The 25140-nt window shown below is 45.8% G+C and overlaps 1 protein-coding gene across 8 annotated transcripts in view; it reads right to left on the bottom strand.

The window, feature by feature from the left end:
* The window catches only part of CADPS (calcium dependent secretion activator), a 348154-nt gene extending 323453 nt beyond the window's left edge, over positions 1-24701 (bottom strand). For 5 of the 8 annotated variants that reach the window (XM_080995634.1, XM_080995627.1, XM_080995631.1 and 2 more), the window contains exon 1: positions 23569-24701. In XM_080995634.1, coding sequence (XP_080851760.1) covers positions 23569-23922 — 354 coding nt within the window. In that variant the 5' untranslated portion in view covers positions 23923-24701. The remainder of the gene's footprint in view (positions 1-23568) is intronic. The other 3 variants (XM_080995629.1, XM_080995630.1, XM_080995633.1) reach the window with 1 other exon arrangement.
* Positions 24702-25140: the final 439 nt, after the last annotated feature.

Here is a 25140-nt window from a genome sequence, read left to right as displayed (position 1 = left end):
AGCCGGGATCGGCTGTCTCATTGTAGGAAGGAGCAGCTGCAGGCACTGCTCAGAAGAGTATAGGAGTTACAAAAGGCAATTGGATAGACCTCATCAAACACTGAAATTAAAACAACAACCCTAAACTTTAGGGACATGCTCTGCTGAGGGAAGGGCCGTAACTCAGTGGTAGAGCTGGAGCAAATGCCTCTCCTATAGAAGGTTCTCTGCTCAGTCCCAGGTATCTCCAAATAGAGCGGGCAATGTCCCAGGCCTGAAACCCCAAAGAAGCACTGCCACTCAGTAGAGACAAGACTGGACCAGTGGCCTGACTTGCAGAAGCAGCAACATATGTTCCTATGAACACATAGTGTTGTAAAATCCCTGTTTACAGAATGCACAGATTTACCATCATCTATGCCGCCATGTGTGGGACGCTGGCGGCGCTGTGGTCTAAACCACAGAGCCTAGTACTTGCCGATCAGAAGGTCGGCGGTTCGAATCCTGGCGACGGGGTGAGCTCCCGTTGTTCGGTCCCTGCTCCTGCCAACCTAGCAGTTCGAAAGCACGTCAGAGTGCAAGTAGATAAATAGGTACCGCTCCGGCGGGAAGGTAAACGGCGTTTCCGTGCGCTGCTCTGGTTCGCCAGAAGCAGCTTAGTCATGCTGGCCACATGACCCAGAAGCTGTACGCCGGCTCCCTCAGCCAGTAAAGTGAGATGAGCGCTGCAACCCCAGAGTCGTCCGCGACTGGACCTAACGGTTAGGGGTCCCTTTATCTTTACCTTTATGCAGCCATGTGCCTGACAAAGACTAACACTGTCCTCAAGCACACCCCTCCCAAGTTTTCCCAACCCGCAGGAGTTGGGTCATCTTCACAGCCAGGGGACAAAATGTGTGAGTCAGTGTGCAAGGTTGCTTAAGCAGCACCCAACTGGCAATCACCATGCCTCCTCCCAAGTAGTTTTGTTGTGACAGTTAGTGATGGACGATCACAAATCTTCTCCAGGGTATCCCTGCATCCTCACATAGCACATAGCACCCAGCAACCTGGTGCCCTCCAGATGTTTTAGACTACAGCTCCAATCAGTCACAGCCAGCAAAGCAGTTCTAAGAGTTTTGTTTGTTTTTTTTAATTGGGACAACTTGCGCCAAAGATTGAGGGGGCTGGGTTGTGCAAGCGACACTGCATGATGTTGCATGTGTGACATCACATGTGCGTAGCATGACATCACATGAAGTTTCAGCAGGGGCTCGAAGATGGAGCCGAATGCAGTGGCTGGAAGCTCCTCCTCTCTTGCACTCCATGGCAGGGGAAGAAGGTGGAGCTGGCCACTGAAGCCATGCTAAGCTCCACAGTCGGCCTCCTTCACCTCCTGATGGTAGTGAACATTGAGGGTCCCAGCTCCCCCAAAGTATCAGGGGCCCTCAAAACACCCCTGAGTTGGCACTCCTGGGTGGGGGAAGAGATGGTGGTGCCAGGAAGTGCCACTGGAAGGAGGTCAGGAATGGCAACGGTGAGTTTCATCTCCAACCTGTCCTTTGACACCTCCTTGGGAAAAATTGATGGAAGATGCCCTCCATTTTACTCCCATCCTCACAAAATTTGAAGCAAATGTGTGTATTTTTATGAAAAACTAGGACTGGGCTCAGTCCTAGTTTTGAGACTGTTCACAGGGAGCGGGGAGGAGAATGTATTGTGTGAGTTGGCCACAGGGCTTCATCATGTATTGCTAGTACAGATGATCAAGACACAGATAATGAGTTTAAAAGTCAGGAGGCCAAGAGGGGCACCATAAGGGTTTAGGCCCGTGGTTCCCAATGTGGGGCACACACCCCACAGGGGGGCAATTTGATTTTAAAGGGGGGCAATTTGAGAATGAGTTACACCAAGTTTTTTAGGCTTCCTCCACATGAATAGGAGTTCACTTTTTGAATACTAAGAATTATATGTCACGAGGAGGGGGCATCAGGATTTTAGAGATGCTTAGGTGGGGCATGGCCAAAAAAAAGGTTGGGAACCACTGGTTTAGGTGATCCATACATCCTATACCATCTCACATGGCCACCACGATGAAGTCAACATCCCTTTTGTGACAGCTACTTATATGAAATTGCTACCTTGTGAAGTCAATTCCTATGTTATCAGGTTTAGAGGTTTGGATTTATAAGGCCAGGAAGAATTCTAAAATAACTCCCAGAGGGCAAAACACTGGAGACTTTTTAAGATGGATTTTGCTTGTTACTGGGAAGATGAACATAAACAACAAAAAAATGATTAAATTTCCCAGTGATTCAGAGCTCAGTGTGGGTTACTCGGTGCAACAAAAGAGCCCTATAAAATTCAGAATGACAGGGGGAAACGTGGACCTGGGGGGAGGATGATTATCTTAAAACAATCTCACTGATAGAAATGCAACACAGTAAGATGAAAATGGAAAAGGAGAGAACGAAGTGTGTCTGTATGCACTCATGCCTCAGATCGTTAAACAGGAATAGAAATAGCTTCCAGGTATTTTGTCAGTTCTCTAACTCAGCCTCCCATAGCTTGCTCCCCCTCCAGATGTTTTAGACTACAAATCCCATCATCCCTGACCAATGGCTGTGCTAGCCAGGACTGCTGGGGGTGGCAGTCCAAAGGACCTGGAGGAGAAACCAGTTGCGGGAAGGTTGCAATAACATTTTTTTCTTATGCAATGTCCCTCATCTTCCCTTCACAACAATCTTGCAAGGCAAAATGCCTGAGACATGGTGGTATGCTACACTTGAGATATGTGAAATCCCAGAATGACGCAAAGCTTAGTTGATGCTGGGGTGACTGCTTATGCATCACCAAAAAGCACCACCCCCAAAAAAGAGGTCGGAAGAGGACATAAAATGTGCATGTGCTGTTTTATATGCAGAGATGCAAAACTCAAAATAATTACTATACAGGTGTCACCCAACTTACACAGGGGCTACATTCTGGGCCCTTGTATGTAAGTGGGGAGTACCCTCTAAAAAGACTCTAAACACCTGTCCCCCCCCCTCTCTCCCCACACATCTTTCTTTTCAACTAGAGTTAAAGTTCCAGGGCCAGCTGGAAGATGCGCAGGAAAATGGCTGCTGCTGCTGCACTACCACAAGCACCAGCTGCTAGGCAGGGAGGCCGAGTAGCCCAAACAAAGCCCCACTGTTCCTCCAGTCTCTTCTCCGCCCTCACTGAAGTCCTCTTCAGGCTCTGGCTCGCAAGCCACAAGTATTCTCCAGCTCTCTCCTGCCACTTCCTGGTTTGAATCAATTCATCTATTTCCCACTACCACAGTCTACACAGTCACTCACGAGTTGACCCACGCATAAGTGGGGGGATGCCTGCGCTTTAAACAGAAATACAGTATATCTCACCATAACAGGGAAGACTGTGACCAAGAGATCTGCGTGTGCCTCCTTAGTCTGCTGTGCAGTTGACTTCAGGGTCCCTGCTCTCTTTTTAAATGACTCTGCACTTGGTCTGGACAACTCTTCAAGAAGAGTATAGCAGAGGTGGGGAGCCTGGTGCCCTCCAGATGTTGTGGGACTCCCAACTCCCATCAGCCTTGGCCAGGATGGCCAGCAGACAATAGTGTCTACTGAGACCCACCCAATCAGAATGTCACACAGATGATCAAGGGTCTGGAAACCAAGCCCTATGAGGAACGGTTGAAGGAGCTGGGTATAATTAGCCTGGAAAAGAGGAGACTGAGAAGAGATATGATTGTCATCTTCAAATATTTCAAGGGCTGTGACATGGAAGATTTAGAAAGCTTGTTTTCTCCTGCTGGACTTGAACCAATGGCTTCAAGTTACAGGTAAGATGCTTCCAACTAAACATCAGGAATAACTTTCTGACAGTAAGAGCTGTTCAACAGTGGAACACACTCCCTCGGGAGGTTGTGGACTCTCCTTCCTTGGAGGCTTTCAAGCAGAGGTTGGATAGCCATCTGTCTTGGATGCTTTAGCTGAGATTCCTGCTTTGCAGGGGGTTGGACTGGATGACCCTTGAGTTCCCCTCCAGCTCTACAATTCTACGATTCTATTATTCTTTTAAGAATCCCCCACCTTAAAACTATACACTTTTCGTATGTCACACATACATTTTAGACTTCTGTGAACTTACAGAGGCAAAAACTGGAATCCTACAAATTGGCTATTTGATTAGGAGCCTGTGAAGCTGGATTCAGTGTCCCTTGCAGACATTCCCATCAGATAGCTGGTAGATATAATACTAGCTTCTTTTAATGCCAGGATGGGTAACCTATGGCTCTCCACATGTTGTTGGATTCCAAGCTCCCATCATCCCTGACTGTTGGCCGTGCTGGCTGAGGCTGATGGGCATTGAAATCCAGAAACATCTGGAGGGCCAGAGGTTCTCCAACTCTGAGCTATACCAGCACTGAGCTATACCAGCACTCAAGCTGCTGCCCTTGCAGATGCTTGGATCAAGTGAGCCAAGTTCTCAGATATTATGAACTGAAACGTTCTTATAAATGGGGCATCCTTGTGTCAGCAGAGGGCAGTATCATGAACAGAAACAAGAGTGGACTTAAAAAGGTCTTAAAAGAAAGGATAAGAAGCTTGAGTCTGATGCAGGTCCAGAACACTATTGAGAAAACAAGGTGATAATTGTCTGAAACCCATTAACATGCTCCTGAATGGCGATAAAATGGAAATTAGAGTTCTGGGGTGTATTTGGAAATATTTCAGTAGCTGTAAATAAGAATCTGTGAGCAGCATAATGGCCTATGTATATTTAAGGCAGTTTCTGCATAAAGATAAAATTCCCGGGGGTTTTGGCAGAAAATTGCTTTGTAATTTCTCCCCCTCTCTCCCATTCTTTCCTTGCCCGTTTAAACAATCATGGAATAAGGAATCCTCACATTCAGCTTCTGTTTTATTTCCATGTTAGATCAGAGCTTGAAGTGGGACAGAACGTCTGCCAGGATCAAGGGCTTCTGACTCACCTTTTTTGTCACATGATTGTCAGTCAGGATTATAGGGTTGTGACCAATACGTGACCCCAAATTGTCAGTGCGGGTGGGGGAAAACCACTCTGGAATTCCTTGTTCTGCAGACAAGGACAACAAGAGTACTGTAGCTGAAATAAAGAAGCCTTTGAACACAAGAGCATAGGAACTTAATACCAAGTCAAACCACTGGTTCTAGCTCAGTATTGCCTATTGAGGATCTATGGAGTTTCTGACAAGGGATATTTCCACTGCTAACTGGAGATCCATGCAAGGCAGATGACCTACTACTGAGGAATGTCCCCATGGCCATGGAACAACAGGTTCAGCACTGAAACTTGGAACTTCTATAGGTTTAATGTACTGCTGTGCTTATGAGCACCTTATGAGCAAAGAAATTGCACTTGCATATTATCAAAGGGGAGAGAACCATAGAATGATAGAACTGTAGAGTTGGAAGGGGATCTACAGGTCATCTAGTCCAACCCCCTGCAATGCAGGAATATGCAGCCATCCCATACGGAGGTAGAACCTGCAACCTTGGCATTATCAGCACTGTGCTCTAACCAACTGTCTTGCTGAAATCTGGAGAAGCTCACCTGGTAGGGTGGAGCCACAGAGTGGCTGGGGAAACCCAGCCAGATGGGCAGGGTATGAATAAATTATTATTATTATTATTATTATTATTATTATTATTATTATTATTATATAATTCTCTGGCTATTGCAATAGCCCTGTGGTAGTGGAATCACTGCTGCTTTTGTTGTGCTTACCTGACTTCCAAGGTGGCCAAGGGGTGATTATGGGTGCCTTCCCTTTCATTCTGCAAATTGTTGCTCTGGTGGTCTGCACTTTGCAGAATTCCTGGGAACCCAAATTTCCTGAAAATCATTTGGAAGTCTCTGCTGGGCTTTTCTGTAAGTGTGGGAAGGTAGGCAGGATGCCCTACAGCCAACTGATATTCTTTTTAGTTTGATCTTTTTAGTGACGTCTCTTTATGTTTAAAGAAATCAGCATGGGAAGGTTTTTGCTTGTTTGTTTCATGGTAAAAGTAAGCTCTTCCCTTAAAAAGAAAACCAGCAAATGTGCCTATCTTAGGCATTCACTAAACCAGCTTCCCTGGCTGCCCATGCTTCAGTTGCAGCTCAGGAGGAAATGTCACAATGCACTGTTTGTCTGAGATAAATACAAGTTTTTAAACACACACACAATTGCATAGGTACACAGGTATACTCACTCCAAAAGGCAAGCTTGGCTACAGCTTAGGCATACACCGAATGATGATAAACCCTGGCCTGTTGACCTGTAACGTGTGAATGGCTTTTACAGTGGACTGGAAGACCAAATCCTAACTCTGCATCATAGCCATGCCAACACTGATAAAGAAAAAGAGGGAGAAAGGAGCACACCAACTGTTCTTGCTCAAAACGCCGACTGTATTCCTCAGCCCACTGCCTTACAGTTCAAACATGTATTTGACAGCCCAGCGCATGAAGATTTACTGTGTAAGGGAATGAAATGCGCATGGTGGAATAAATAAAGAGGTTGCCCTATAATTTGCTGTTCCCTTGTTGTAGCATTGCAGCAGCCCACGCTGTGGGATAATTCTTAATATTGACTCCAGTTTCAGAAGACTCCATCTGGGTTATAGAAGCGCAGGAATGTTTCTGCTAGAGGCAGGAACGGGTACACCTGAACGATTCATGATGAAAGCAATGGCTTTGGTCCTTCCGCTCAAGGAAAGGTGCTTGAGTCAGAGGAGACTTCCAGTGGTGGGAGGAGAAGGAACATTTGTAAAAATAATTCTTGCTGTAGCCCTTGCACCACTTCCCACGTGGTTCAGCACAGTGCCACAGCAGAAGAGGGACTTTGGCAGAAAACGAAATTGGCAAAAACGCCTTTCCCTCCTTTTGCAGTGGGAACATACACAGATGAAAATCTATGTATACATTATTTTGGTAGTTTCTCCACTGGAGCAACATAGCCTGTTGATGAAACTTTTGTGGCTTTCTGCACATATATGATTCTACCGTGTTCAGCTGTTGAGCTTGCCTGCTTTAGTCTAAATTATGGATGGGGAAAATTTTTCTTTCTTTTTTTAAAAAAAAGTTTTATTGAGTTTTTTCACAACACAATAAAAAGAACGAATTAATCTGCAAAAAATAATAACAAGAAAGAAACTAGAAGAAAAGAGAGAGGAAACTACAAAAATCCTCCCTCACCTCTATATCTTAACTTTTATCCCATACAGGATAAGGTGAGCCTTCCCAGCCCCCAGGTAAGCCTGGGAGTATCAATGGGGAACCCTTTTTCAGACTGAGGACCACATTCTGAAGGCCATAACTTTCCAAGGACCACATGCCATTGGTGGGTGGAGCCAGAGGCAAAAGTGGGCGGACCAACAAATGCAAATTTTACCTCTGTATGTGGTAGGCCAGTTTCTGCACTCACTCATACACCCTTCTCTAACCTCCATACAGACAAGCAAGAGGAGCTCAGGGGCACAATCCAGCCAGGCAAAACCACTCAGGATGTGAAGCAGAACCAGTGAGGGCTGTGGCCTAGCAGCCCTGAGGACTGTGTAGAGACGCCTGGAGGGCTGCATTCAGTTCCTGAGCTGGGGGTGTTCCCTATTCTAAACCCTCTGTGTGAATTCTTCCCCTCAGAATTTGGCATCAGGATCATAGAATTGTAGAGCTGGAAGGGACCTTGAGGATTATCTCGTCCAACTCCCTGCAATGCAGCAGGAATATGCAGCTGTCCCTTACGGGGATTGAACCTGCAACCTTGACGTTATCAGCACCATGCTCTAACCAAGTGAGCTATCCAACTGAATGTAGGACGTAGGGATAGGTCACCAGCTATGCCAAGCCCTAGAGCAGAGTTGTATCCCTTGTAGGTATCAGCGGGTGCCTGCTGGGGCCCACTGTTCTGCAGAGGGCCCTTTGCCCACTGTTCTGCAGAGGGCCCTTTGTCAAGCCCTAGAACCTCCTTGCTTCTCGTCACTGTCTGGTCACCTGCCCACATTGAGCAGAAGACCTCCACTTATATCCTGCCCAGGGGCAGAGGGCTACCAAATGGGCAACAGGGTAAGTGGTGAGAAGGTGAGAAGGGGTGCCTACCGGGGGCATTGCCATTTAAATAATGAACCCACCTTTTTCAAGAAGCCTTCACCACAACTCCTTAGTCTTCCAACCTTACTGTACCTAAGCTGACGTACGTGTCCCTGAAATAACTGTGTCCACAGTCTGTTGTCTCACCTGTGTTGAGTTTAAGAATGTTAACACACCTGTCTTCTTGGCCCTTGCCATGCATGTTGATGGTGCTATTTAATAAGAGTAATAGCACACCTCTTTCGAACTGTCCTCCCACAGGCTAGAAACTAGGGTTGCCATAATGTGAAGAGCAAAAAAGAGGACACATTCATCGACTTCTGCTTTTAATTGTGGATCGCTATGATGACTCCGCCCATGAAAAAGTGGACGTGTCCCTGGAAAAAGAGGACAGAAACTTGCTTTTTCTGTTTTAATTGAAAACCAAGATGACTCCATCTTTAGACTCCATTCAGGCTTTTGTGCAAGTCCATAGCCAGTTGGCAGTAATAGTTATTGTTTCCAATAGGATTTGAAAACCCAAGCACTTTGTAGCAAGTTATAAAAAGACCCAGGACAGATTTTGCCTGCCTGTAGCCTCCCGATCTAAAAAAATACGAGCAGCCCTGCAGGAAGGTTTCTGTTGCTTTCCCTTTCACCTTCACAGAGCCTCATTAACCTCACAGCATATACAAACAGTTTTAGACTAGCGGTATTAAATCCTCACATTTGAGACAATAAAGGCCAGATGGTGATAAAGGTGCAATAGATCATCTTGGAAGAACCGGTTCTTCAACGTTTAGAAACTCGTACCCCCACCTTAGCCTCACAGATGGCAATAGCAATAGTTTCTGCACAGATAGGTTCATTATTCCTCTTTTCTCATAAATTGAGCAAAGCTTTTGGCCCGCTAGCTTTAAAAAAATCAAATAAAAATAAAATACGGCAGGAGATTCTATGGCAGCGCATCTTAAAGGTCGTTGCCGAAACGTAATACTGGAAAGCCAAGGCTGGCTGCAGATCTGGCCCTGCCTTCATACATTGCTGACTTGGAGATGATGTTTGATTGCTGCCAACAAGACTGACACAGCAGAAATTAAAAATGGAGGCCCCCGTGGCCAAACACAGCAAGCTAGCTCTTGCATCGAGAAGTGAGGTGCTTCTGAAGGCCTTTGGAAGCCAGCCTATCGCCATGATCCCAAGCATCGTTGCTTGCAAGGAAGTCCTGTCTCTCTCAAAGAAAGAGAGCTACACCACTTTAAGGCAGCCTGAGCACACTGATAATATTACAGTCCTGTTCTCTGCTGCAAAGGCGCACAGATCCAAATGAGTGATGCCCTCAAAACATGTATTTCCCAGCTCATGCGCACCTCAAAAAGAAGACAAGCAAACGCTCGGTCAGACATCACGCTGAACACAGGTACAAGTGTTTGTGTGAAAGAGTGTACTTGTGTTGATTGGTACAGCTCACCTATTAGTGTGCACAGTGACACAACCTCCATTACAGCCTTCCCCGCCCCTCTTCCAGAATTCCTATCCAGAGATAACTGTATCCCACTGGTATTCCATTCTACCCACTATGTCTAAGACCAAGCTCTCCAGTTCACCCAACTTAGCTCGGCAGCTTCTAGCATTAGCGTGTAAACACTGGCATGAAATGACAACAACAACAACAACAACAACAACATTTACACCCCACCTATCTGGCCAGGTTTCTCCAGCCACTCTGGGAGGCTTCCAGCAACATGTAAAACATAATAAAAAAGCATGCACTATCTCTTCCAAGTTCTACATTTTGACCTGTGGTGCTTTGTCCTCTGTGAATTGCTATTTTGTACCCAGCACTCACAGTGCTTAGTTTTACGGCTCACATATTTAAATTCCCATCAATTTTATCATCTTCATCCCAAAGGAGAGATTTCCTTTGAACCACCTCCCCAATTCTCGCTGGCTCCTCTCCCCAGCAATCGGTTTAAAAGCTACTCTATCACATGGTGGTAGGAAAGGGTTTGTGTTCGCTGGGCAGTTGGGGGACAGATTCCGAGCCCCCTGCACTTCCGATTATGTAACTAAGGACATGGAGGGCTTTGAACTGGGCTCCAAAAACCAATAAGAACACAAGAGACTCCTGGGTCAGGCCAAAGGCCCATCTAGTTTTCAGAATGCCCAGTCAGATCCTTAGGGACCCCCAAGCAGAACCTGAGGGCAACAGCACTCTCCCCATTTCTGATTCCTCACAACCGGTACTCAGAGGCATGCTGTCTCCAGCAGTGGTGAACGAACATAGCCATTGTGTCTAGTAACTGCTGATAGCAGTGGTGTGCGGTAAATTTTTTCATAGGGGAACAGTTACGGCCTTGTGAGGGCAATTGGGGGGGGGAGAGATATCACATGCAGGAGCATCACAGCTCCCTCCCTAAGATGGGCAGAAACTTCCTGGGCTTTGGGAAGGAGGCACCTGAGGAACATTTAGGGGACTAGCCAAGTTCCCCATGTCCACTGAGTGCATGCCACTGGCTGATAGCCTTATCATCTGTGAATTTGTCCAAGGTGGTGGCCATCTGTGCCTCTTGTAGGAGCAAATGCTATGTTCAAAACTTTGTGGGGAAACAGTGCAGTTTTCTAAGCCCAACCCCAAGCAAAACAAGGGGTGTTCGTCCCATCATTAGCAGGCACCTAATGTTCCTTCGGGGAACAAACACACTCTCTCAGCCTACTCTCTCTCTCATACACATTGTAAGGCAGCCGTACTCATTTTCGTAAAAAATGAGGTGCCAGCACTCTTATCATAATAAAAGTGCCAGAGGTGCTAGCAGACTCTCTCTACCAGGGACAGCAGAAAATGAGGTGCTGGTATTCTGTGCCATTGAGCACCATCACAACAAAAGCACCAATCATATCCATACAGATGCAACGCGGTTAGGTTATGGGTGCTTAAGCAAACAGGGCCAGGTTTTGTGAATGAGCAGGATGCTGGTCCCCATAAGATGCATCATTGTTCCCTGCTTAATTCAGAACCAAATTATCTGGCTCCAGTCCTTATTTAATTAACAGCAGACTGGATGTTTTCTCTCCATCACACTGATGTGTGTGATGAACTACAAGCAGGGGCCGCAAAATGCATCAGAGTTTGTTGGCTTGGCAGAGTTTATTTGTACCTGTGGAGGCCAGTCTGGGCAAAGATCTGGAGGCACAGATGGCCCTGTATTTGGTCCAGTTGGGGCTTTGCATCCAGGTTCTGGGTACTTTGAAACCCACTCAATCAAATGGTAAACATTAGATGTTTTTTCTCCTCCCACAACATTTATGGCCTGGCTGTGTTGGATGAAGGGATGGGATATGTAAACACTGATCCCTTGGCAAAGGGAAAGAGGGATGCTTGGATGTGGGTAGAGGAGTAATACCCAAGTTAGACAATGTAATGACAAACTCATGGAAGAGACATACTTTTTAAGGAAAAGTCAATGTGGATATCGGTTGGTAGCCAGGAGCTGAGGAGGAGCTGACTGTATCCAGGTCATCAGCACAGCCTGCAATGGCAATGAGATACAGGCACTGCTATTCACTCTGAGGGTGGCAGCCATGAGTCCCTGGGACACTCAAACTGGATCCCTAGAGACAGTTTCCTCAGTGCTTGCTGTATGGACACCACCACATCAGGCACCTCTCACTCCTCAATGGCTGTCCACTTGTACAGGAAGCACATGGGGTGGGAAGCAGGTGAAGGCTTGTTTGGGATGTTTATCTCTAGCCCCATTGAATAATCTCTACTCTTCAGCAAGATGGTGGAGCCTGGGGAAGGTAGGCTGGAACTAGAGAGACAGAAGGCCTCAGCTAGAGAGGAGAGTTTGTTGGAGGAAGTTGTTCCCTCCTAGTGATCTGTCCATGGCCCTCCAAGCTTTGTGTCTGACCTTCCTTATTTTACAGACCCTGGATCTGTGAACCATCTCTCTGTTTTGTCAGTTCTGATTCTCTGCAGCACCCTAGTCTGCTAACTGGACCTCTTACCTTTCTGGCCGCCTCTAGGTTGGGCCTTTCCTAAGACAGGATGTTGCACTCCCAACAAAGAATAAGCTGGCTATATTACCCCCAGGGTCAGAGGCAAACTGGGGAGGTAAACAGTAGGAATGAGATACTGTACCCATGCCCTCCTTGTGTTTTTCCCATAGGTACCTGGTTGGCCACTGCAGGAAATGGGTTTTTGAATTAGGTAGACTTTTGGTTTAATTCATCAGGGATGTTCTTATACTCTGTGTTGTCTGCTGACTCTCAATTTCCCATTCAGACTCTACACAGGTGCTGGTAAGTTTAAAAAAATTATTAACAGGTTCTATAGAAGTCCCTGCAGCAGGGACTCACCCAGGCTAAGGAAAAAGAAAAAGCAGGGAGTTTGGAGACTGTATTTAAGGGGACATTGTGCTTGAATGTAACACACATGCCAGAATACATAGCTGATGAGCTGTGTTCAATTTCATAGGTCATAATTTATGTAAGATTCTTCTTGCTTCATTATACAAAGTTAATTGGCATTGAATGATTTAGTGTACACATGGTCATAGGATTTGCACAGGATTCCAGTGGCTCACTTTCATGCTTAAGAATGCCATGTATGATCTATCTTCTCTCAGCATCAGTCTCTGGAACAACTGTTTCAAATATGCCAAGGCAAAAGGATTCCAAATCAACTGCAAATGATTCAGTGATCACTGTGAATGAAATAAAGGAGGGAAAGACCCCTGTGGAGGTAGGTAGATAAATGATAAATGCTAAACCTATTATGAGTGGTTGAAATTACTAACACAAAGGCACACTGCTTCAGGGAAAGTGTCTAGACTATGTAGAATGCAGCTATAAATAATACTCTAAAGACAGAATTCTACTCTGTGCTCTAAAGCACAATCTGAATATGCCGATGCACTGCATCGGTTTTTGCAGTACCTAGTATCTTTTGAGTTGATAACTCTCCACAAATTAGCAACTACCAGCGGCACTGGCAGTAATCTTTGGCATTTAAGAGCCGCTCAGTAATTATAAATGGTTAAGTAAGAACCTGGATTGAAAGGTATTTATTTGCATTTTCCTGACTTAAAGTAACAGAGTGTAGAAGAAGACAGTGAGTGGTAATCATTTAAATCCACTCTAATTAAGAGGAGACGAGGCTGCAGGAAAATGAATTGGAGGAATATTTTATCTGGAATTATGAGCCTTCTATAGATGGGTTCCAGGTTTGCTTCCAAGATGGCATTTCATACATGGCACACCTCCACTAAACAAGAGTGAACTCCACCAAATTAGCTCTTTAATAATGTAACTATTAATACTTGATTAAAGCTTATTTTGAAGCATAGAAATGTAACTAATTAATAACAATACATTATAAATTCACTATAAAACTTGATTCAAAATAATTTTCTGACAAAGCTTCTTTTAATTAATTCTACTTAGGAAAGCAAATAAAAGAAAACAATGCGTGCTGAGTAGCATTTGTGACTACTTTTGGAGGCTGTTTTCAACATCTTTAATCATGATACTTTTCACAATACAAAACTGGCTCCCAAATACAACTTGATTTTTGTAATGATGTTGCTATTTGCTCCTGACCGAGCTCAGCGACTTGTACACTGTGCTGGCATAACTCACTTCCTGTTGCCACTGCCACTCTCTTCCCTCCAGCAATCTATGTTCCCTCTTCCAACTTCTAATTTAGTCATCCATTTTGTTTGGATGACTCCAAAACCATTTTGGGAAGAATGACTCAACCATAATTCAAAAGCAGGGAATCTCCTTTTCTATATGAAAAAAAAGAGCATTTCAGGCTGAGGCTACCCCCTGAAAGACCTATCCTCTACTGAATAATCCTAAGGACATAGTTAGCTTTGCTTAGTGTCAAAAGGCATTAGGAACATAAGAAGCTGCCTTGTCCTGAGTCATACCAATGACCCATCTAGCTCAGTGTTGTCTATACTGACTCCCTGGAGCTCCCTGGAGTCTCAGGCAAGGCTCCCTCCTCACCAGGGATGGAACCTGAGGTCTTCTTCATACAAAGCAGATGCTCTACTACCAAGCTACAACCCTTTCATTGCTACCTTTACATATATCAACAGTCATTTATCAGTTGTGATAATAGAATCATAGACTTGGAGGAGACCCTAAGGACCATTTGAGTCCACTTCTCTGCAATGCAGGAATCTCAACTAAGGCATCCATGACAGATGGCCACCCAACCTTTGCTTAAAAACCTCCAGTGAAGGAAAATTATCCACCTTCCAAGGGAGTCCATTCCACTCTCAAACAGCTCTTACCATCAGAACATTCTTCTTGATGTGACAGCCCTTGAGATATTTGAAGATGACTATCATATCTCCTCTCAGTCTCCTCTTTTCCAGGCTAAGCATACCCAGTTCCCTCAATCATTCCTCATAAGGGTTTCCAGACTCTTGATCATCTTGGTTGCCCTCCTCTGCACATGTTCCAGCTTGTCAATATCCATCTTAAATTGCAGCGCCCAGGACTGGACATGGTACTTCTGGTGTAGTCTAAGGCAGAATAGAGCTGTACTATTAACTTTGCTTGATCAAGACACTATCCTTCTGTTGACGCAGCCTAGAATAGGCTTTTTTGCTGCTGCATCACACTGTAGACTCATGTTAAGCTTGTGGTCCACTAAGGCCCCTAGATACTTTTCACATGTACTACTGGCAAGCCAGATGTCCCCCAGGTTATATTTGTACAGCTAGTTATTCCTGCCTAAGTGTAGAACCTTACATTTGTCCCTATTAAAATTCATGTTGCTAGATAGGCCCAGTTCTCCATTCTGTTCAGGTTATCTTGAACTGCAGTTCTGTCGTCTATGGCATTAGCTACCCCTCCCAGTTTGATACCACTGATAGCTACATCCTCTGTGAATTTGTCTAATTTAAGCAGCAGTTGGGTGGCCATCTGTCAGGGATGCTCTAGCTGCATCCTGCACAGCAGATCTTGCATTGGACTAGATGAACTCCACAGTCCCTTCCAACTCTACAATTCTTTGTGGCCACCAACCCACAGGAAGCTCACAGGTAGCACCCATGCCCTACTGTTTGCCACAAGTTCCCCATCACCTAGAAGCTACCTGCACATTGCTGAGATCCAAATCTACCGTGTGCACATGTGCATTTGCTACAATAGCTATTATTTTTTTTAAAAAAAAGAAAACCGGTTTCTTATGCATTTAAGGCAAGATTTTAATAGCGGTTGCATGAGAGATGTTGGGTACCAGTGCTGTGCCCAACCCTTATCCTCCAGTTTTGAGAAGCACTTTGCCCTCTGTGCAAGAGGGTCATGGGAAGCTGCCTGGCACCAAGTCAGACCAGTGGTCCATCAAGCTCAGTATTGTCTGGCAGCAGATTTCTAGGGTTTCAGGCAGGTGACATTTCCTGCCAGGGATTAAGCCTGGTACCCCCCTTCAGCACAGGAGGCAGCACCTCCCTAAGGTGCTATAGCACCTCCACAAGGGTAGTAATTTTTTCTTTCCTTTTCACCACGGGGGGGGGGGGAGAATTTCTCCGAAAATTTCAGGAGAGGGTTGAGACTTTTTAAAGTTATGCAAAATTAACTTTCAAAAGTTACATTTCTTTATGCAGCATGGTGCTGCGATCCTCTGTAGCTTCCCCTGGTTTCCTTTTTAACTTTTAAAAAATGTTCAACTTTCAGATGCTCCAGAGTCCATCTTTCCTGGTGCCTGAAGACACACAATCAAGGATACTGCCTGTGGAGCACCAGAGAAGAGGGCAGACAACAGCAATTAAAATAAATAAGTAAATAAAATGCCCATTACATCTCTCTAGAGAAATAGAGAGGCTTCCTGATAATATCTAATGATTTCTTTCCAAGCAAAAGGACTTTGCTAAAAAATAATAATAACAAGTATGTGGTAAGCAGCTTCTCAGTTGCCATCTTCCTGGAAAAGGGCATCATGGGGTTTTGATGGTACCCAGAAAGGCTGCAGATTGCTAAGCGATGCTTTTACAATGGAGGAGGACGCTCCCCTCCATGGAGCCTTTGTAAGTAAGCCCAAGAAACCAGCAGTTTCCTCATAACAATTTCACTGAAATTTTCCTTTCCCTTTGAAATTTCTGCAAAAGCAAGTTCATCCATCTCTGCCTATGTCTCTCCCCCCACCCCCTCTCTCTGAATACAGAAAAATAAAGTGGATTCAAATTTTGACACAGCACTATGGTGGTTGCATTACTGGGCTTAATGAACAAAACAGGCAAAAGGATTGTTTCTATTGGACTAAAAGATATGGCCACTGAATTTACATATGTACATTTTCCTCTGCAGAAGTTATAAAGAAACTAAGAATGCATTCAGGATGCAAAGAAACGCAACACTCAAAGAATAATCGTCTATCTCACATATTGTCTCGCATGACAGACGAATGCCAACATCACAAGGCGACCAACACTCCAGCAGCAACCATGTAGATGAAACAAAAGGCTTTGAGCTCTTGGATGAACTCACACAATCAAATGATCGTGATGAACAATAGCAGCTGATTCCTCTGTGGCTTAATTTTCCTTCCAACATGATCTCTCTCCATCTGACCTCTCTCTGTCCCAAAGAGAAACTTACACAGCAGCACCTTCAGAAAAGATGTCCACGGTTTCATTCAGAACACTTCAAACTTGTAATTGGGGTGGAGCAGTAGGTCTAGTCCAACTGCCTGACAAAAAGCTAAACGATGCCTTCACCACTCCCACGATAGAAGAATAAGAAGAGTTTGGATTTGATATCTCGCTTTATCACTACCCGAAGGAGTTTCAAAGCGGCTAACAACCTCTTTTCCCTTCCTCCCCCACAACAAACACTCTGTGAGGTCAGTGAGGTTGAGAGACTTCAAAGAAGTGTGACTAGCCCAAGGTCACCCAGCAACTGCATGTGGAGGAGCAGGGAAGCGAACCAGGTTCACCAGATTACAAGTCCACTGCTCTTAACCACTACACCTGACCGATTCAGACCACAGTGTGTTCCAAACATGCAGTAGGAGCATATTGGAGCTGAAAGCTCCATCAAGTAACTCCATCAGGGCAGCCAGCTGGGCCAGTCCCTCTGTGAGCATTTCTAAGCAATCACACCTTGTAGAACACATTTTTCAGAGCCCCAAATATTACTGTCACACATATCTTCAGCAGTGGCACAAACCATCCTTTGAAACTTCCACAGCAACTCCATTGCGTCCCTAGTTGAAGGATTAACTGCAACATTAACTGCAAAAGGGCAGAAGAGTTGTAGAAGGACCAATACTTCTGTCGTCAATCTGACTGCCATTGAGCAGCCCACCTGAAGCCTCTTCTTAGAAGGCAGATCCGAGTAACTGAAGTACATCTATTACTGAGAGATATTTTAGATTTTCTTTGCATATCCTTTTTCTCTCCTACCTGGTGCTTTTCCTCTTATCTCATTTCTAAACTTGGTTTTGGGCAAGAGCTTGCTTTCATTAATTATTTGTGAAGGACTTAATTTATTTTAAGCATGATGGCGATGATGCTGACAGTTGTGTTGAGAACGGAGATCTTTGGTGCTATGTTATTTTCTCTTTTTGCATGCTAAAGTCCACAGATCACACTCCTAAGCAACCAATCCTGCTCATTAGATTTGATTATCTTTCCATTTGGTGTGAGAAAATGATCCTAAACATGCCTACTCCTAATACAAACAAAAGGAAGTCTGTTTCCTTCTTTGAATGAATGAAGGAATGAAGGAATACTACCTCCACTGATGGTGAAATTTGTCACCTGCATTTATCCAAAGTACGTATATTATACTAAAATTTGACTTTGTGTGGCCCTAAGGTCACAGCTTCCCTTACCACTGGGATGGACACCGATATATACTTACTTCCAGTGACTAAAGTTAGGGAAGGGCAAATCTGTCAATTTCAGTTTCTTCCTCAGTTTTTAAAATTTTCCCATGAGAGAATAGTGGGAATTTCAGGAAGTAAATAGTGCAGGAGGCAACCGACAAGGTAGCCTTTCTTGCTTACCAAGTTTGGTAACTCAGTCTAATCCCCAAATCCCACAAGATCTTGGCAAAATCTCACAAGATCTCACAGAGCGCAAGAGGTCTTTCCAGAAGCCAATTCCACTGCTGGGGTTTTGCAGGTACCACCATGCAACACAGGTAAGAGAGGTGGGGCACCAGTGGTGTGGGTGGGTGTGGTGGCAGCATGTTTCCGTTTTGCCTCAAGTGTTGAAACAGGAAGCAACACTCCTGGTTTGAATGCACATGAGGCCACCACTTTGCTGAAACTAAGCTGATCTGGTCTGGACAGTGTTGACGGGTGGCTGCCTTGGGAGTCATGTGGACCCTCAGGAAGAAAGGCAGTTTGGACACAGCTTACTGTGGAAAAGCAATATGGAACTAAACTAAACTTCCCTGCTTGTGCTAACCTCAGCAACTCCCTCTTTTCATAAAAGCATTCAGCCGTTACAACTATTGCCGGGATGAAAGCAACAGAAAGGATTTTTCATAATGGGGAGGCTATGCCCACTGTGCTTCTCTGAAGACTTCAGATGCTGCAGCTCTGTTCAGAATTCTTGAAACATGTGACAAAGTAAACACCTTTCGGCTCTTGAAACACGTAATGATGTAAACAACTCTCATTGCCATTTTAGCATACCTCATCATCCCTTCAATGAAACTGCAGCTGATGCAATTGTCTTACAATCCCTTGCCTGCTCCAGACGGACAAGAAGCTGAGCTCATCCAGCTCTAAAGTAGCTTCACAATCAATAAACAAAACAAGAGTGGCTGCTTCTTCTTTAGAGCAGTACAAGTGTGCATCAAAGACTGCCTCTTTCTTTTCTGGAGGCTGAGTAGTTTGCATGGTGGAGGAATTAAAAGTTGTGTGTGGTCCCATTCCCCCCCCCCCCCGCCGTTCCTCCCCCACCCAAGCTCAGATTCTCTCTGTCTCAGAATGCTGACATCTCCGTCAACAGTTCCAAAAGATCTTGAACAAATGAGTCATTCTTAATGTAGGAAGGCAAAGATATTTGCTGAAACCAATCTGTCTCAAAGAGCGACCATGTGCGCTCATCATAACTACTCTTCAAATATCTGGAGGATACCATTCAGATTGTCCAAAACAAGATATACTGTATTTACGTTGAGAATGCAACACTAGCAGGTCATAGAAAGAGCATGAGTTCAACTCAATTCACTTTCGAATCTGCCACTCATAAAAACAGCCAGTCACAAAACAGAAATCATTTTGCTACAATTAGTTGTTGCAGTAATGAGTTTGCTTGAGGCTCAAATCTTGCTTAAGGCAGTGCATGTATTGAAGAGAAGGAGAATTTTCCCTAAGTAATAGCAAGAGGTGGAATCATCTCACACAATCTCCAAGGAAGTGCTAATTTAAGAATATGCATTAAAACCCATTCTTTAGACACAGCTGGAGACTCTGAAAGGAGACAATGGAAACTCTTCTTCTACTCAAAAGCAGTTCTGGAATATTGGTCAGTGCGCTCCCCCTTAGCTTCAACATAAGTGACAGGATCTTGATGTCAATGGACTATTCTGATTCTGCCATCTTCATTCATTCATTCATGCATTCATTTTATCTCTACGGATAAATTTTCCGTGGGTTGTTTTAATTCATAATATGGCCCCATTAGGTTTTATGTCCTTTGCCATGGGCTTTAGCCAGTTGTGTCACATTTACTGTTCAAGACCCTGGCTTGGTTTAAGTCAAGTGTTTAAGCCACTATACTACCACTGATGTACAGAGAGTTAAATTATTTTCAAGCAAAGTTTGTTGCCTTAATTGAGCTGTAAACCTATGTTATGCACCGTTTCTCCCTTATATAAAAAAGAAAGAAAAAGATTGTACAGTATATGCATCATCTTGTCAAGGTCCCAAATTCCTTAGTCCCCAGAATCTCCACCTAAAAGGCTCCCAAGGCTACAGACCCTGGAGAACCACTCTCAGCCAGATCAGATCCCATTGGGTTAGATCAGCCAGCAATTTAGCTCAGTATGAGATTGTACCATGTGTTCATATTTGCTAAATGTTTGCATCCCCATTTACTATTTTGGGGGGAGAGGGGTGATGGTGGAATACGAATTCTCATTTCAACACAACCTGATTGATTTCTGCTGGGGCTTTCCACCCACCCACCAGACCACACAATACTTGCAATGTTTTAAAACTTATCTTGGCAACAACCTTGCACAACAGAAGCATTCCCATTTTACAGGTGGCAAGTCAAGGTGGCTGGCCCAGCAAAGTATTATGGCTGAGCAGACATTTGAAAAAATGCCTTCCACATCAGAGCTCAACATTTCTAATCCATGTAGCACCCCTTCCACCTGCTCCCTGTCTACCTTCATATGAAGTTTTCTTTTTGAAACCTACTACTCTCACCCCCCCTTCTTATATAATATGGAGAATTTATATTGCATTGAGTGAGAGGGGGATAACAAAATGCACAACTGTCAGCAGCATGATACAAAAACCATCAACCCCAAACCTAAAACCACCCAAGGCAATAATATTCAAATATAATATGCACTATCATCAATGTATCCCATATAGCTAATACATGTGTATAAGTGTTTGACCTTCCACGCTAAACTCTCCAGTTAGTCCCTCTGCAAACTGTGTTCCCCTGAATAATTTTTTTCCAGCCTCCTTTTTCTCGAATGGGCTAATAATAGCCTTGTGATGCGACAAACTGAATGAATTTTTGAATGTCATTTCCATCAATATGTCCTAGAGACGTTCTGGTTTAGAAAGGTCGTTGGTAAGGCGTGCAGCCATTTGGCATTCTTAAAAGTTTGCCTCTAAGGTTTTGAATAAACTAAATGTAACTTTGCCTTTTGTTTCCCCCCCAAATAGAGTTAAAAAAGCTATGTGAGAGCATCGCTTAGCTAGATAATAGAGAATGCGAAGGGAGGCAGATGCAACTGAGTTATCTGTGTTCTTCACAAAACACACAAAACCAAACTAATTTGCTGTGATTGTCTAGGTGATAGATGACCCTGCCCTTATAACTGAAAGTGTCAAGAGCAGTTCTTTTCATTGGGAGCTAAATTGTATTGCCTATTTCAAAGTCCACCTGGGTCCCCCGTGTCCCTCCTTATTCTTGTAATCTCTCTCTCTCTCTCTCTCTCTCACACACACACACACAAATAAATAAATAAGAATAAAACCTGTTTGCTACTAGTTTTGTAGTGTCCCTTTGGTGAATGCATCTTGTGTAGGTCATGCCAGCACTTTGACTGGAAAGGAACCTTTCCTCATACCACAAGAGCAAGCTAGGTTTCATTCAGAAATATAGAGGTATCTGCTCACAAGCATGTTTTCCAGGCTAGGCCTTAGTGGAGTAGTAATTTTCTTTATCATCTTAAGTTCGTATTTGACAAACTACTTATTTATGACTATCCCTGCTGGTTCCAGTGGGAGTTTCAGGTTTATGACCTTCATTTACACAACAAAAATTGTGACAGTAGGGAGAACTGACTACCTTTCCTAAACACAACTCATTTGGAATTCACGGAACATAAGCATAACCATCAGCAGCTCAGAGTTACCTTTACTGCAAAGAGTGCAATTTATTTAATTGCACAATGTTTAATAATACTCTGTACGAAGGCTGTACAGTGTATGCTAGGGTTTACTAAATCAGTAGGAGTTTTGCCATCTACTTCCATGAAATGCGGACTGCATCTTTAGGCTACAATCTTATGCTCCATTCAGCGCAGTGAGACATACTTGAAAATAAACAAGTTATAATGGGCTCGGCTCTTGGGCTGAAAATCCCTATTTTGGCATGAACTCAGTGGTTGACCTTGGGAAAGTCACTTACTGTCTCAGTTTCCAAGCTATAAAGTTTAGATTCTAGTGATCTGCTTCACAAGTCTGTTTGCAAGCCCAAAGAAGACAGCAGTGCTGAAGCACATCATATATTAAAAGTACTAAACTATAACTAGAAAATGCATCAACTACGGGATGCAGCATAACAACGGCTGGATTAATAACACCTCTTTTTAAATAGATGGTGTGCAGAAGGCTAGGATCACACAACAGAGTACTAAGCACATGAGAAATTAAGGTTTTTCATCCCCCTTTCAGTTTACTCAAACTCTGTTAGCTTTTGGTGTGTCTCTGTTTTAAAATTTAGTGTGCATGTGCAGCAGGTACCCCTGCTCCTGGTCAAAAGAATTATGCAGAGTTCATCTGTAGTGCTTTTTTTGCATTGAAAGAAAGAAAAAACAGGCACGAAAAAAGAAAGTGATCTGAACTTAGCGTGAAGCATGTTATGCTCCTGTTAAACATCAAAAACTGCACCGAGAAGGCTTATGGCTGGGGCTCCTCCAGCAGGGACACAAAAGCTTTGCTGCAATAATTGGTTCTTACAGTAGCACAAGCGCGGCAGGCAACTGGGCCAGAGTAACCTTTGCTCAGAGCTCCTGGAGAGCAAGCGCTTGGCTGCTTCTCTCCAGTGGGTGCAGCAACAGTCACCTTGGGACTAGAGGGGTGGAGTGGGGGGGTGCAAGAGCGGAGTGAAGGAGCCGTTCAGGACTCAAGAAACACATGGCCTGCTTTTACTCTCTGTGGGGTGTTGACTTTTTTATTTATATTTATATTTATATTTTTTAAAAGGCCCCTTCTGGCAATAGCTGCAGTTACATAAGGCACAGGGGAAGCAGCCCAGAGAGATAGAGAGAGAGAGGATATGGATCATCTGACTTCTTGTCCACTGCCAGGGTTATCCCTCTTCCAGCAGCAATGCTGGGTGGATTCTCTCCTACTTTCTTCTCTGTTGCTGCCTTTGTTTCTCACCTTCCTCTTCCCATCCCTGCACATTTCTGCTTCATTTCCACTCCTCTATCCCTTTGGCTTCCAGCAGTACTCCCATCACCTTGATCCTGGGCCGAGAGGCCCCGCTGGTGTGTATGTGTGTCTCCCTCGTGTCCTTCCCGCTCCCTCTCCTCTTACTGCATTCGAATGCTGCAGGGAACTCCCAGCCTTTCCAGCTCAGCAGGCCACTTCCCACTTCTGTGGTGGTGCTGGACGCAGACCAAGGGGAGCTGGGTTCAAAACCTGACTCAGCCATCTCTCTCTCTCTCTCTCTCTCTCTGACAAGGTCCCTCCTCTCTGAGCTTCAGGGACTGCTTGCACCTCCTGCCAGGGTTTTGTTGTAGAGAGGGATGAGATCATGGCTGCACATGCACTTTTTATATTGTATTAAGAAAGAAGGCTGGCCATGATGCCTAAAACTTGCCCAGGGAAGGGTTGCCTTCCCATGTCAGCTGGCCACAGAGGTCTCCCCCTGCCAACCTTGGGGGGAACTTACAGTGCAGCATTAACTGTCCCTGGGGGGCTCTGCTTCTCCCACCTCCCTGCTCTGACCCTCCTCTTCTGCTGAGCGCCAGGTGATGCTTCTCCTGTCTGCCCCGCTCCCCTCCGCAGACCTCTCTTTGCAGGGTCTGCCCGCCAGCCCTCCATTGTTCTCCCCGTCCAGGCGTTACCTTCTGCTGCCTCCGAGCCATGTCGGTGGGCTGCTTGGCGTTGAAGGGGTAGGCGATGCACCTCATGACGAAGACGTACAGCTGCAGCTTCTTCTTGCGCTCCTCTTCCTCCTTCTGCAGCCGCTCGAGCTCTTCCTTCTCCTTCTCGCTCACCACCGAGGGGCTGGGGCTGGAAGGCCGGACGCTGCTGCCGCTCCGGCTGCTGGGCTGCAAGCCCCCGCCGCCCCCCGAGCTCTCGCTGGTCCGGCTGGGCGAGAGCCGTGCCCCAGAAGCCGCCGGAGCCAGCACCTCCTTGCTGCTCTCCTCTTCCACGATCTCATCGGATTCCTCCTCGCTGGACGACGGGTCCAACATGCTGGCGGCGGATCGTGCCCTTGGCGCGTAGCTCTAAGCGGGAGAAAGGACCGAGGGCAGGCAGGCAGGCAGCACAAAGCCCGGCTTGCACTTACAAGATGCCCTCCTTTCACAGTCTCCTCCGGCTCATCCGCCGAAAGGTGGCTGGCACACCGAATAAAGTCTCGTCCTTCTCCTCCTCGGCCACCACCCTCTCAGCTCCCTGCAACTTCAGCCACCGAATCGCGCCAGCCGAGCTCCGGGAAAAAGTCGCGCCGGGGAGCCGGTGCCCGAGGAGGCGAGCTGCCTGCCTCTCCGATGCAGCTGACAGCCGAGAGAGCGCCGCCGTCTTCCCAACAGGAGAGACAGAGAGCGAGCGAGAGCAAACGAGCGCTTACGTGGGTTTATGGCTTTTAACTCTTGCCTACCCGGGACTGGCTCGGCTGCTTGCTGCACAGAGAGAAAAAGGCGTCGGGATCAAAGGCTGCCGTCGCGGCTGGCCTCGCTCTCTCTCTCCTCCAGCGAGGCCGGGCTCGGCCCCTCCTGCGATTGATCTATTAATACAGAGCTAGGCAGATGGTGGCTCCTCCGCGCGCGCTCCTCTCTGCCTCGCTCGCTCGCTCGCTCTCCCGCTTAGTTCCCGTCAAGCCAATAATAAAGCCGCAGGGCGAGAGGAGCTGACCAGGGTGCTGAATGTAAGCAGCCAACTGCAGAGGCATTGAAAAGCGCCCGGCGCAGCAGCGGCCACAGCGGCGGCAGCAACAACAAGCAGAACGGCCCACCCCGGTCTGCGCAGGCTCAGAGCTCCCGTCTCCTCCTCTTCCCTCCTCACCCACCCCTCCCTGCACGCGAGCGTAGCACATGACTGTTTGGGAAAGTGACGCCCCCCAAAGAAGCATCTGTCCTTACCCAGCTTCCTTCCTTCCAGCAGCCTCCTGCTGCCCCTCTCATTTCCCAGCCCTGAGTTCTTTTCTCCTCCTTCCTGATTTGACTTTTCTTCCCTGCCTCGCTTCCTCGAGGGATGGGGTGGGGCGGCGGAAGGAAACGTGGAGCGGGTTTGCAAGCAGAGCTAAGGAAGAGTGCAAAGCGGTTGGGGATGTGTGAGAGAGCAGCGGCAGGGAAGGTTAGGGGACAGAAGTGAAGATCAGAGGAAGTGTGGGGAGGGGAACGCTGTGGTAGCAGTATGGGAGGCAATGGGAAGAAATCCGATGGGGCGGGGAAGGGCCGGGGACGCTCTGG

Source organism: Podarcis pityusensis, assembly GCF_964106645.2.
Source record: "Podarcis pityusensis genome assembly, chromosome: 2".
NCBI lineage: Eukaryota > Metazoa > Chordata > Lepidosauria > Squamata > Lacertidae > Podarcis > Podarcis pityusensis.
The sequence above is the reverse complement of the archived record's forward strand: the minus strand, read 5'-3'. Positions and strand labels throughout refer to the sequence as shown.